Here is a 13,947-nt window from a genome sequence, read left to right as displayed (position 1 = left end):
AAAGCAACACTGTCGTAAATGGTGCCGTAAGGCGCGACTGTCGCAAAAGGTGCCGTAAAGCAGAACTGTCGCAAAAGGTGTCGTAAAGCAGGACTGTCGCAAAAGGTGCCGTAAAGCGCGACTGTCGCAAAAGGTGACGTAAAGCAGGACTGTCGTAAAAGGTGCCGTAAAGCAAAACTGTCTTGACCCGCGATTGACGCAAAAGGTGCCGTAAAGCGCGACTGTCGTAAAAGTGCTGTAAATGACTGTCGTAAAAGGGAGTGCCATTCAGGACTCAGGTGTTTAAAGCACTTTAATGGGATCTCCCGCCAGGCCGTGGCTGCCCCGGAGCTGCTCTCAGCTTCCCGGGCGCTGCTTGAGGCGTTTGCTGCACGGGGGATGCCCGCAGCAGCCGCCCCGCCCAGCTCTGCTCGTGCCGCGAGTCTCCAATGGGACACGCCCCCCACAGCTCCGGTCTCCGCCGCCGTGCCCGCCGCTGCCGCCCCGCCCCCCGCCCTCGTGGTCCCGCCCCGCGCTCCTCCCACCGGCCCCGCCTTTGCCATCCCGTTGGTCCCCGCTGTCCCCGCCCCCCCGGTTTCGCCATCCTCGCGGCCCCGCCCCTCAATTCCGCCTCTCCGAGCCCGCCCACCGGCACCACCGCGGCTCCCCCCCCCCCGATCCCGCTGCTTTCCCCCCCGCTACCCGCGAGTGCGGCCGCTCCTGCCGCCCCCCCTCCCCCCCCCCCCCGCCCCCTTTGCCGACCCAGCGGGGCCGGTGCTGGCCCCGGTCCCGCCGCTGCTGCTGCGTCTTTGCCGTTCCCCGCGGCTCCGGGATCTGCGGTGCCGAGCTCGCCTGGCGCGGCCGCGCTGCGTCCCCAGCGCCCCCTGTGCGCGCTGCCGCGGGCAGCCCTGTCCCCCTACCCCCCCCCCCGCCCCCCCCCGCGCCGTTCAAGCGCACGCAGCGCACCCCGAGCTGCCCACGGGCCCCGCGGCAGCGCACACGCCCGTGTTTAATCCCGTCCCAGCGCCGGCGTTCCGGCGCAATCCCCCGGCACCGCCGGCGCTGGGACCGGGGCGCCCCGGCCCGCCCGGCCGCCCCGTGCCGGCGCCGCTCCTGCCCGCCGGGCCGGCAGCCAGCCCGGCTCCCAGCGGCCGCACGCCGCGCTCCAGCCGCCCGCCCAGCGCACCGCTCGGCACGGGGCCCCCGCGGCAGCCTCCCGCCGCCTCCCGCCACGCCGGGATCATCTCCCGCTGACGAGGCCGCCCCGCCGCCGCCCGCGGCCGCCTTCCCGCTCCTGCTGCCGCCGCTCGGCACCGCGGCGCCGGCCCGAGCCGTGCCGTGCCCCGCCGCAGCCTCCTGCTTCCGAGCTGCCGGATGGCGCGGCTCCACCGCCTCCTGCAGCCCCGTGTCCCGTTCCCGCAGCCCCGTGCCCCGTTCCGGCAGCCCCGTGTCCCGTTCCCGCAGCCCCGTGTCCCGTTCCCGCAGCCCCGTGCCCCGTTCCCGCAGCCCCGTGCCCCGTTCCCGCAGCCCCGTGCCCCGTTCCCGCAGCCCCGTGCCCCGTTCCCGCAGCCCCGTGCCCCGTTCCGGCAGCCCCGTGTCCCGTTCCCGCAGCCCCGTGCCCCGTTCCCGCAGCTCCGCCGCCTCCCGCACCCCCCCCCCCCCATGGCTGCCCACGCATGCGCAATTCTACAACCCCCGCCCCTCATCCAAGCACAGCGCTGCTTTCGGGATCAGCCGCGCGCATGCGCAGTTCCATCTCCACGGCCCCCCCGCCGCAGCATTGGTTCAGCCTGGTCCCGGTTCCGAGCCGCCGTCCGGCCCCCGCCGCCACCCCTGTGCCCGGGCACGCCGCCCCCGCCGCCCTCCCTGCGCCCCGGCACGCCGCCCCCGCCGCCACCCCTGTGCCCGGGCACGCCGCCCCCGCCGCCACCCCTGCGTCCGGGCACGCCGCCCCCGCCGCCACCCCTGCGCCCGGGCACGCCGCCCCCGCCGCCATCCCCGTGTCCGGGCACGCCGCCCCCGCCGCCATCCCTGCGCCCGGGCACGCCGCCCCCGCCGCCATCCCTGTGCCCCGGCACGCCGCCCCCGCCGCCATCCCCGTGTCCGGGCACGCCGCCCCCGCCGCCATCCCCGTGTCCGGGCACGCCGCCCCCGCCGCCCTCCCTATGCCCCGGGCACGCCGCCCCTGCCGCCCTCCCTGCGCCCGGGCACGCCGCCCCCGCCGCCCTCCCTGTGTCCGGGCACGCCGCCCCCGCCGCCCTCCCTGTGTCCGGGCACGCCGCCCCTGCCGCCCTCCCTGTGCCCCGGGCACGCCGCCCCCGCCGCCACCGGGTCCGTACACGGCCAGCATTAATCCCAAAATTAGAAAACTCACAAAAATATTTTGATAGTTTTCAACTAAGAGACTGGCATGAAGTCAGACACCAGATTTGCAAAGAAGAAAGTCTAAATCCTTTAGCTGTGCCTGTGCTATTCAGCCAGCGAGCCGGTGGTCCTAGAACACGGGTGGCTGTCCCACCTCATGAGATAAAAGAATTGCGAAAAGCAATAAGGGACGGTGGCATCTGCTCCCCATATTTTAAGCAACTGCTGAAAAATACCCTGGAAGGACACACACACCAAATGACTGTAAACATCTTGCTAGTATAACTGAGGAGATGCTGGGGGCACGGGGAGAAATGGGAAGAGAGAGCGGGGCAGGGGTGGAATGGGATGCGGTGGGATGGGATGCGGTGGGATGCGGTGGGATGGGATGCGGTGCCGTGGGATGCGGTGGGATACCGTGGGATGCGGTGCGGTGGGATGCGGTGGGATGCGGTGCGGTGGGATGCGGTGGGATGCGGTGGGATACCGTGGGATGCGGTGCCGTGGGATGCGGTGCCGCGGGATGCGGTGGGATGGGATGCGGTGGGACGGGATGGGATGCGGTGGGATACCGTGGGATGCGGTGCCGCGGGATGCGGTGGTCCCAGGACCCGCACTCCCGGCCCTACCTGCTCCCGGCGCGTCTCCGGTTGCCACGGGAACGGGGGCGGGATGGGGGGGGCGGGATGGCGCTGGCTCCGCCCCAGGATCGGGATCGGGATCGGGATCGGGATGGGATCGGGATCGGGATGGGATCGGAGCCAGCTCGGGGGTGCCCCTGCCCAGCCCCGCACCGCCCCCCCGGCAGCGGGACCCTGTGTGTGCCCCCAGCCCCGCAAAGCCTCGCCCAAAGAGCGGAATTCTCACTTCAAACTGAATGTTGCATCTTTAATGGCACAGCAGCACTCGTTTGGCACACACGGCAGCCGCGGGAAGTGCCGATTTTAATGTTCAGTGCAAAACCGATCCTTCAGGAAAATCTCGGAAAACCTGGGGAAAGTCACTGGAATGGGAGTGTGGAATTGTCTGTAGGATGAGCATGGAATTGACTCTAGGATGTGTCACTTTGATTTTTTAAGATTTTCTAAGCTTTCTCATGTTTACATTCTTGTAGCAAACTTTCTCACACACTTTCTGTAAATAACTCATTGCTTTGCATTCTTTTATTGAAGAAGAGAAATTGGATGGGCTGTTGGTTTGTGCAGTGTCATTGGAGAGGTGGCACTGTCACCCTCCAACCCACTGTCACTTTTGGAAATCTAGAAATGTTGGAGTCAGAAAATAAACTGCCCTTTTCTTCACCTAGAGAGCAGCAGTGTGTGCTTGTGTTATTTTGTGTCCTATAATGACAAGGATGAGCACGGAAATGTCTCCAGGATGAGCACAGAATTTTCTCCAGGATGAGCACAGAATTTTCTCCAGGATTAGCATGGAATTGTCTCCAGGATTAGCATGGAGTTGTCTCCAGGATGAGCTGCACTTCAGGAACATCCCAAGGGTGATGTGGAAGCCGCAGCTCCTCGGGGAATGGGAGGTAAAGAACCATTCCAGGGGCTCGGGCACTCATTAAAACACATAGAAAAAATGGGAAGATTGGTCCTCAAACACTCCCACCTTGGCAAACCCAGCCTGGAGCAGCTTTATTTTCCACCACGAGCAGGAACTCTTTTGTGCTTTTCCCACCCAGCTGAGCTGTAAAATGCAAAGTTGTGTGTGTTTATAAAAGGAACCATCTCTGCAAAGTTCTGTGTGTTTATAAAAGGAACCATCTCTAAACGCTGCCAGTGGCAGGGGCTGGCCCAGAATCTGCTCTGCAGGCCCTGACTGAGGAGCAGAATGTGCCAGGCCTTGCTTTAGTGCCTGCAGATGGGGTTTGGGGAGCCCTGGTGCCAGTGCTGCCCAGTTTGGACCACTGGTACACTGAATTATTGACACTGTTTCAAACCCACAAACAGAGGTGGAGCTGACAGCCCCACGAGGGGAGTGCTCTGTGTCACTGGGGTTTACAACCAGGGCTGACAGCACAAAATGAGGGAAAAGTGGAGGCAAAGTCCAAAGTCTTCTCTGAAGCTGCCCAGGGTTCATTCCAAGTTCCCCAGGCAGCTGCTGGACTCAGAGAACTGCCCTAAAAATAGGCAGTAAATAGGCAGCTAAACTGCCAATTTTCTCTTATTTCAGTTCCAGTCAGAGCCAGGAGCGCACTCCTCACTTGTTTGCACAGAGGATGCACCTCTGAGCAGCCCAGCAGCGACAGAAATCCTTCTGTACCCTCCTAATTCTGCATTTCTGGCTGCCAGGTACCATGCATGGCTGTACAACACTGATTTTGGGGCAAGGGGATGCACCCAAGGCCTGGCTGCACCTCCGGGAGCAGCAGATCCTGCTGAAGGCCTCCTCTCCTCTCTTCACCATCCACGAGTCACTCTGCAGGCTCAGAGCTTTAACACTGACACAAAACCCTGCCCCAAAACCTCCCTTCAGTCTGAATCCTCAAAGGCAGCACCAGAACCTCCCTTTGGTGCTGAATTCCTAAAGGCAGTACCAAAACCTCCCTTCAGTGCTGAATCCTCAAAGGCAGCACCAGAACCTCCCTTCAGTGCTGAATTCCTCAATTCCCAAAGGCAGCACCAAATCTTCCCTTTAGTGCTTTTAGTGTGGAACTCCTGAATTCCCAAGGGCAGCACCAGAACCTCCCTTTGGTGCTGAATTCCTAAAGGCAGTACCAAAACCTCCCTTTAGGCCTGAATTCCTGAATTCACAGGGGCAGTACAAAACCTCCCTTTAGGCCTGAGTTCCTCAATCCCCAAAGGCAGCACCAAAACCTCCCTCTAGTGCTGAATTCCTGAATTCAGGAGGAGCAGGACGAGGCCATGGCGTGAGCTCCTTTCCTTGATGGAGCATGAGGCCATGGCGTGAGCTCCTTTTCCTTCTGAAGGAGGAGGCCATGGCATGAGCTCCCTTCCCTGCTGTACGATGAGGCCATGGGATGAGCTCCTTTTCCTACTGAAGGAGGATGAGGACGAGACCATGGGATGAGCTCCTTTTCCTACTGAAGGAAGAGGATGAGGCCATGGGTTGAGCTCCTTTCCCTGCTGAAGGAGCAGGACAAGGCCATGGGATGAGCTCCTTTCCCTGCTGAAGGAGGATGAGGAGGAGTCCATGGGTTGAGCTCCTTTCCCTGCTGAAGGAGGATGAGGATGAGGCCATGGGATGAGCTCCTTTCCCTGCTGAAGGAGCAGGACAAGGCCATGGGGTGAGCTCCTTTCTTTGATGGAGGACAAGGCCATGGGGTGAGCTCCTTTTCCTGCTGAAGGAGGAGTCCATGGGTTGAGCTCCTTTCCCTGCTGAAGGAGCAGGACAAGGCCATGGGGTGAGCTCCTTTTCCTTCTGAAGGAGGAGGCCATGGCATGAGCTCCTTTCCCTGCTATAGGATGAAGCCATGGGGTGAGCTCCTTTTCCTGCTGAAGGAGGATGAGGATGAGACCATGGGATGAGCTCCTTTCCCTGCTGAAGGAGCAGGAGGAGTCCATGGGATGAGCTCCTTTCCTTGATGGAGGGGCAGGACAAGGCCATGGGGTGAGCCCCTTTCCCTGCTGAAGGAGGAGTCCATGGGATGAGCTCCTTTTCCTGCTGAAGGAGCAGGACAAGGCCATGGGGTGAGCTCCTTTCCTTGATGGAGCATGAGGCCATGGGGTGAGCTCCTTTTCCTGCTGAAGGAGGATGAGGAGGAGTCCATGGGTTGAGCTCCTTTCCCTGCTGAAGGAGCAGGACAAGGCCATGGGTTGAGCTCCTTTTCCTGCTGAAGGAGGAGTCCATGGGTTGAGCTCCTTTCCCTGCTGGAGGAGGAGTCCATGGGGTGAGCTCCTTTCCCTGCTGGAGGAGGATGAGGATGAGGCCACGGTGTCTCTCAGACCAAGGTCCCGTTTTTGCTGTCGTACTTGAGCCTGGCCCTGGGGAAGTTGAGGGTGGCGTACTCGGTGGCCTGGTGCTGCTGCAGGCTCCTCACCTCGGCAGCTGAGCGCTGCTGGGACCTGCACAGCACCTGGATGTCGGCGTAGTGGATGCTCTCCTCCTGCTGGACACCCCTTCTGCTCACCGTGGCATACACTGGCACATCTGGGACATCCTCATACGTGGGGACTGCTGATGTGACAGTCTGGGCAGAAAAGGATAAAATAGGTGAGTTTTCCCAGAATTGGTCTGAGAGACTCTTACAAAGAATAATTTCAGCATAACAAATATTTAAAAAAAAAATTGGCTTAACTCCTGTCGTGGTTTGATGCTGGTGCAATGCCAGAAAAAAATTCTGTCCAAAAATGTATTTAGTTAAAAAGAATCTTGCTTTCAACTTTCACTAGTCAGTATCTTCTGTTTTAAATTGATAACTAGATATGGTTGATTTATATTGGGTTTCATGTTTGCATGGCATTTTACCTGAGCTACAACCTGTTATGGACTTGAACTTCGGTTTAAGCTGAAAGCAAGAGTCCCAGACTGTAGAAAAAATTTCTGTCCAAAAAACTCACTTCTTTATTAAACTAGGACACCTCCTTCATAAGGAAAAGAGATTTCTCCTTTGAAATGAATAGGAGAAATCCATTGCACCTGAGATAACCCAGCTACCCCAAACAGCATCAAATCAGCAGGATGGCTTCTGAGGCAGTGTTGGAAACAGAAAAAGGTTTAATAAAAGGCAAAATAACAAAGCTCTTACAGAGAAAAACAAAGCCAAGGGTGAGAGGTTCTTGCTCCTGCTAAAACACCCCACTAAAGGGATTATTTCCTTTGTTCTCTTCCTTTTCTAGTGAATTACCTAGGCTGGACCTCTTGGTCTCTAATTGGGCAGCCCCAGGTGTGAGGTGAACTCCCAAAGGTCCTGTGAGGTGTTTCTGTACCAAATTGGGTACAGCTGGGTACAATTTGGACCTCTTGGCCTCTGTCCTCAGCCCCAGGTTTGAGGTGACTCCCAAAGGTCCTGTGAGGTGTCTTTCTACTTAATTTGGGAGAGAAACTTCTGGGCTTTTTGCCTTTTTAAGCAGACAAAAAATAATCATCAGGGGGCACATTCCTACAGGCAAGGGGCAAAAAATGTGGGAGAAGCCATGGGCAGTGTGCCCAGGTTAGAGGCTGCACAGCAGGAGAGGATTCTTGGCTCTGGGTTCTGCCCTGTGTCCCCCCAGCCCAGGGCAGCTCTGTCTCCCCAACCCACACTGGGGAAAACCCTCTGGAGAGTTGTTTACCTTGCTGCCAGGCTGCTGCCCCTCCTGCCTCACCTTAGCTCCTGCAAAAGAAACACCAGCTTAAGGCTCAGCTTGAACCAGTTTGTTGCTCCACCTTGGGGTGCAGCAGTGCTGGGTGGGCTCTCCCCTGGGCACAAATCACATTTCCACCTCATCCGACTCCCTCAGCCCCGATGCTGCCCAAGAAGAAAGCCTGGGCTTGTTTCTTTGGGGAAAATGAGGTTTCCCAGGATGGCAGCACACTGTGGACCACAGAGTTCTTGGCAGAAGCCACAGCCCCAGCACAGAGAGCTCCTTGTCAGGCCCTCAGAGGAGTCAGAGCCACTTTTAACTTTGTCATTTCCTCTGCTGCCTGGCAAACGTGTTCTGCCCAGCATGGCCCAAAGGCCGCAGGACACAGCTTGAGGAATGCCCTTGATTCTGGCAGTGCTGTCAGACAGATGTTTGCAGCCTCTGCCCTGCTGGAGAGCTCTCCAAAGCTGCTGGAACTCCCAGCCTGAGAGGATTCTCCAGGGCAGCACCCAGGCCCTGCTGCCTCCCCTCTCCCTGTGCCAAGGCCAGGCTGATCTGGTTGTTCTAAAGGCACTGCTGAAGTCCCTTCCCTCCCCATCACCCTCCTTCCTTCAGGATTTAAGGGAATTCTGCCTCAAACTCCTCCTGAGGAAGGTTAAATGCAGAAGGGGATGTCCCCTCCCAGGGGCTCTGTCACTCCAAACATTGTCACACATCCTTACCTTGCTTTGCTTTCTTCCTTTTGAAGGGTGAAGGACACTTCCTGAAATCAGAGAGACACATCAGAGAGACACAGCCCTGCACATCCCAAACCTCTGCCCCCCAAAGCAGCCCTGACCCCACCTGGGTACCAGGGAGTGGGGCAGACCCCAGGAGAGCCAGACAGGAGCCCCGGTGACCCTCGATGGGGAGATGTCCAAAGGGAAGGTGTCCAAAGGGGATGGGATGTGGTTCCTCCTGTGGGGCACACTCACACCCCCCCAGCCACCCCAGCTCTCCCTCCTGCCCCAGCAGCATCCCCAGGAATGGGAGCTCCTCTCCCTGGAGCTTTGCATTTCTCCATTTGCCTCCATTCCTGATCTCAGCTCCGAGGCATGGGCTGCAGGGCACCATCGCAGCTGGCACCAACCCCTCCCTTTGGGGCCACCAACCCCTCCCTTTGGGGCCACCAACCCCTCCCTTTGGGGGCACCAACCCCTCCTTTTGGGGCCACCAACCCCTCCCTTTGGGGCCACCAACATCTCCCTTTGGGGCCACCAACCTCTCCTTTTGGGGGCTGTCACAGACACATTTTATGAAAAATCCTTTCCTTAGGATTTTTTTCCTCCTGAGAAGCTGAGAGGCCTCAGGAACAAAATGCAAACAATGGTTATTGCTGCTGTGGAATGCAACAGGTGCATCTGGGATTGGGCTCATGTGGTTGTTTCTGATTAATGGCCAATCACAGCCCAGCTGGCTCAGACTCTCTGGTCAGTCACAAGATTTTATTCTCATTCCATTCCTTTCTATTCCTTTCAAGCCGTCTGATGAAATCCTTTCTTCTATTCTTTTAGTATAGTTTTAATATATCATTTTCTTTTAATATAATATATATCATAAAATAATAAATCAGCCTTCTGAAACATGGAGTCAAGATTCTCATCTCTTCCCTCATCCTGGGACCCTCAAACACCACCACAGGGGTCACCATCCCCTCCATTTGGGATTACCAACCCCTCCTTTTGGGGGCACCATCCCCTCCTTTTGGGGTCACCATCCCCTCCATTTGGGGGCACCAGCCCCTCCTTTTGGGGTCACCAGCCCCTCCATTTGGGGTCAGCTGCTCTGCCAGCCCCTGTCCCCCTCTGGGACAGATGGACAAAGGAAATGGCAGCTCAGAGGGCTGGGGAGCAGGTGCCAGCCCTGGTGTGGCCCCTCCTGCACACACAGGGAGCTGAGGGGCTGGATGGGGCTCCGGGGAAGGAATGCTGTGTGTGCCCCTGGGCAGCACAGGCTGTGCAGCCATGCCCTGGCACTGCAGAGGGAAAACAAAGCTCCCTGGGAATGCAGGCAGGGAGTCTGGAATGGCCAGGAATGATTAACCAGGACTGGGCAGGCACGGGCAGCTTTGGGCAGGGCAGCGTGGCCGAGGCTCCAGCGCTGCCACAGGGGCACCTCCAGCCCTTCACAGGCAAAATTCGGGGGGTTCTCCCCAGGAATTTGGGCTTTGACTCACAGCAGCCCCTTTGTGGGGCTCTCCCAGCCTCCTCCTCCTCCTCCCCTGCCTGCAGTGTCCAGTTTGTGTGGCAGAGCACTTCCCTTGCTGCCAGCACCCAGACAAGGAGCATTTCACCAAACCAGCACCTTTTGGGGCACTTCCCTTCCTGCCAGCACCCAGACAAGGAGGATTTCAGCAGAGCAGCAGCGTCCCTGCCCTCTGTGGGGCAGGCAGGGGCTGGGCTGGCATTCCAGGCTGTTCCCTCAGTGCAGGGAGCACTGCAGGCAGTGTGTGGGCTGCAGCTATTCCTGTCTGCAGGATAATCACAGCCAGGCATCTCCCCAGGAATGGGGACACGTGTGGCAGGGGAAATGGGAGCAGGGAAACCTCTCCCCTCCCCTCCCAGGCGGGCCAGGCCGCTGGAACTCCCAGCCTGAGAGGATTCTCCAGGGCAGCACCCAGGCCCTGCTGCCTGCCCTGTCCCTGTGCCAAGGCCAGGCTGATCCCTGCCCCTCACAGTCCTGGGGCCTGGATTTGGGCAGCTTGCCCTGTCTGTGCCACTTTAGTGCCACTTGAAAGGTCAGAGCCTGGGTCTGCCCTGCATGGGGCAGAGGAGTCCAGACCCGAGGGCACAATTCCTTCATCAATGACTCCCCAGACAGAATCGATTTGCTGTGATCAATTTTCTTTCCAGACCTCAGAGTGTGCCCCAGGCGTGCCCTAATGGAGCCCTTGCCTGCTGATGCCCCGGGTGCCTCATGTGAAATGAAAAATGGGAATTTTGGTGGGTTACCACCTTTCCACCTCCCACCTTCTGAAATCCCAAACTCCTCAAGGCTCAGGGCTTGGAAGAACCTCGCTGTCCTCAGCTCCCGAGCCTTCCTCCACTAGGTGATGCTGTGCCTCTTGGAATTGTTAAAAACTGGATGAATTTCTCGCACTTTTGTCTGAAATTCATGGCTCTTCCCCTGGCAGAGCTGAAATTATTCCCACTTGGCAGGGAGTGCTGTCCTTTCTCTGAGAGCAGGAGGTGCAGGGCACAGCAGGAGCTGGGGGGGGATTAAAGTGCCACCCTCCCAGTGAGAGAGAGCCACAGCACCCCAGAAACGTGCCCAGGATTTCCCGAGCAGAAACACAAAGCACTGGAATGCCCTTCCCAGGGAGGTGCTGGAATCACCATCTCTGGATGTGTTTAAAAACAGACTGGGCATGGCACTGGGTGCTATGGTCTGGGTGAGGTGTGAGGGCACAGGTTGGGCTCGATGATCTTAGAGGTCTCTTCCAACCTCATCATTCTGGGATTCTGTGAAATAAACCCCAGACAGACGCGGGCAGGGAGAGGGGCTGGGATGGGTGAGGGCAGGACGGGGTGGCTGAACCCCCCTTTGTCCCAGGGTCCCCTCAAAGGGACACCTTGTGGGGGCTCTGGTTGAGGAGAGCCATTTGAGGAGAGCCATTTGAGGAGAGCGATTTGGGATTTCCCAGCCCTGATCTGCCGCTCCCGTCTGGGCTGAGATGTGACAAAAACCCCCTTGTGCCCTTGTCCCCGTGCCCGGGCACCTGCACAGCCCTGCTGCCGTGCCCACCTGTGCGTGCAGGGCAGGTGCAGGGCTGGGAGCCCTGGGCAGCCCGAAGAGCCCTGGGCAGCCCAGCACAGGGGCACAGAGCCCTGGGCACCCCAGCACAGGGGCACAGAGCCCTGCCCAGCCCTGGGCAGCCCAGCACAGGGGCACAGAGCCCTGGGCACCCCAGCACAGGGGCACAGAGCCCTGCCCAGCCCTGGGCAGCCCAGCACAGGGGCACAGAGCCCTGCCCAGCCCTGGGCACCCCAGCACAGGGGCACAGAGCCCTGGGCAGCCCAGCACAGGGGCACAGAGCCCTGGGCACCCCAGCACAAGGGTGCAAATCTCCCGAATCCTGCCGGTGTCCAGTTCCCTGTGCCCGATGCCAGTGCCCGCGGTGCCGGTTCCCGGTTCCCTGTGCCCGGTTCCCGGTGCCGGTTCCCGGTGCCCGGTGCCCGTTCCCGATTCCCGATTCCCGGTGCCGGTTCCCGATTCCCAGTGCCCGTTCCCGGTTCCCGTTCCCGGTGCCCGGTGCCGGTTCCCGATTCCCAGTGCCCGTTCCCGGTGCCCGGTGCCCGCCCCGCACTCACCAGCGCCGGCCGCAGCCGCACAGGTTGCCCATGGCGCTCCCCGGGCAGGCTGAGCTCGTATTTCCTGGTTCCTGCTCGGGCCCGGCTCTCAGGGAGTGTCCCCGGTGTCGGGTTTCGGAGCTGGCCCCGTGTGCCATCTACCGGAGCCCCGGCGGGACGGGGAGCGTCCCCGGGCTGAGCCAGCCCTGCGGCTCCAGCTGGGCTCTGTCCCTGCCCAGGGTGAGCCCCTGGACTCAGCCAAACCCCCAACTGCCCGTTTATCCCAGTTTATTAAGTTTATTCCAGTCCACATCTGGTTTACCATTGTGAAAAATGCATGTTTTACCTCAGGGGTCAGGGCAGGAGGTCGGGCACTGGGGGCACCTGCTTTGCACTCAGTGCCCTCACTGTGCCCCCCGAGCCTGCTGGTTTGCCCAGTGTCATTGGAGAGGTGGCACTGTCACCCTCCAATCCACTGCCACTTTTAGGGAACTATAAATGTTGGAGTAAGAAAATAAACTCCCCTTTTCCTCACTTTGAGAGCAGTGGTGTGTGGTGTGTTCTTTTGTGCCCTATAACAGCACACAGCAAAGCCTGCAGCTGCCCAGGAGTGGCAGAAGGAGAAGGATTCAGCTTTGGAAGGGTCACAGCTGGCTCTGGGTGAGCAGCACTGTGCCCTGCCTTGCTCTGACACTGCTTGGGGCTGGAGAAACACCACAGAATTCAGGATTGGATCTGTGCAGACAGCTGGGATTCAGCGTTCTGCAGAGCCCAGGTGTTCCCAGGAGCCTGTCCCTGCCTGGGAAGTGCAGACTCTGTGTCTCTGGCCTTGCCACAGACGCTGTTGTTTTAATGAGCCAGCGTCTGTTGTGATTCCCGGGATAACTCGGCCTTTGTTGCTTTGTGGGGAAGGAGCAAAAAAAACCGGCTGGGATCCTGTTCCCATCAGCCTCTCCCACAAACACTGGAGCTGCCGCTTCGAGCTCCACCAGAGAAACAGAAAAGCATCACAAACACTGGCGGGGACGGCAGCTCTTGGCTGCCACCCCACATTCCCTGTCTGCAGGGACAGCCCCGGGCACTGCCAGCCCTGTCCTGCACAGTGACACCGCTGTGACACCGGGCACTGCCAGCCCTGTCCTGCACGGTGACACCGGCACTGCCAGCCCTGTCCTGCACGGTGACACCGCTGTGACACCGGGTACTGCCAGCCCTGTCCTGCACAGTGACACCGCTGTGACACCGGGTACTGCCAGCCCTGTCCTGCACAGTGACACTGCTGTGACACCGGGCACTGCCAGCCCTGTCCTGCACGGTGACACCGGGCACTGCCAGCCCTGTCCTGCACGGTGACACTGGGCAGTGCCAGCCCCTGTCCTGCCCAGGCACTGCCAGCCCCTGTCCTGCACAGTGACAGGGCTGTGACACCAACACAAGCACCCCGAGGGGGAGAATGGACAGGGGACAGCAAAAGCAGAGCCAGGAGGAGCTGGAATTGGCACTGCTAATTCTGGACATATTTATTTATTTATTTATTTATTTATTTTATTTTATTTATTTTACTTATTTTATTTATTTTATTTATTTTATTCTGGGCACAAGCATCCAGGTCCCGCAGGCACCGGGGCAGGGTGGTGTGGCTCACAGAGCTGGCACCTGTGCATTCAGAAATGCAGGAGGGAGAGCTCTGGGCTGGTTTGGGCACTCCTTGTGTGTCAGAATCCCCTCCCTGGGCAGCCCCTGGAGCTGCTGTGCCAGGCTGTGCCAGGTGTGCCAGGCTGTGCCAGGTGTGCCAGGCTGTGTGTGTGCCCTCCCTGCCCATCCCCTGCTGGCCATCCCCATGCCCAGGCAGGGCAGGGGCTCATCCCCGTCTCAGGAAAGCTGCAGGGAGCAAAGGGACCAGCAGCATTTCTTGCCAGAGCAGGGACAAGGAGAAGCCTTTCAGAGCTGCTGCCAGAGTGTGCCTGTGGGCCTGAGGAAATGACAGCCATGCCCGAGCCCACACACACCCCTGGGGCTCTGCC

At 59.4% G+C, this 13,947-nt stretch overlaps 1 protein-coding gene and 1 long non-coding RNA gene across 2 annotated transcripts; both read right to left on the bottom strand.

Moving 5' to 3' along the window:
* Positions 1 to 3,210: 3,210 nt before the first annotated feature.
* On the bottom strand, positions 3,211 to 6,033 carry LOC143695647 (uncharacterized). Its single transcript, XR_013185068.1, has 2 exons — positions 4,892 to 6,033; positions 3,211 to 4,814 (listed from the first exon to the last, which is right to left on the bottom strand). It is a non-coding gene; the product is annotated as an uncharacterized LOC143695647 (long non-coding RNA).
* Positions 6,034 to 6,042: 9 nt separating this feature from the next.
* C23H11orf52 (chromosome 23 C11orf52 homolog) lies at positions 6,043 to 12,128 on the bottom strand. The gene is made up of 4 exons (XM_054647573.2): positions 11,945 to 12,128; positions 8,318 to 8,358; positions 7,584 to 7,624; positions 6,043 to 6,499 (listed from the first exon to the last, which is right to left on the bottom strand). Exons 1-4 carry the CDS (start codon positions 12,079 to 12,081, stop codon positions 6,251 to 6,253), a joined length of 468 nt encoding a protein of 155 aa, XP_054503548.2. The 5' UTR covers positions 12,082 to 12,128; the 3' UTR covers positions 6,043 to 6,250.
* Positions 12,129 to 13,947: the final 1,819 nt, after the last annotated feature.

This window comes from Agelaius phoeniceus, chromosome 23 (assembly GCF_051311805.1).
Source record: "Agelaius phoeniceus isolate bAgePho1 chromosome 23, bAgePho1.hap1, whole genome shotgun sequence".
Lineage (NCBI taxonomy): Eukaryota > Metazoa > Chordata > Aves > Passeriformes > Icteridae > Agelaius > Agelaius phoeniceus.
The sequence above is the reverse complement of the archived record's forward strand: the minus strand, read 5'-3'. Positions and strand labels throughout refer to the sequence as shown.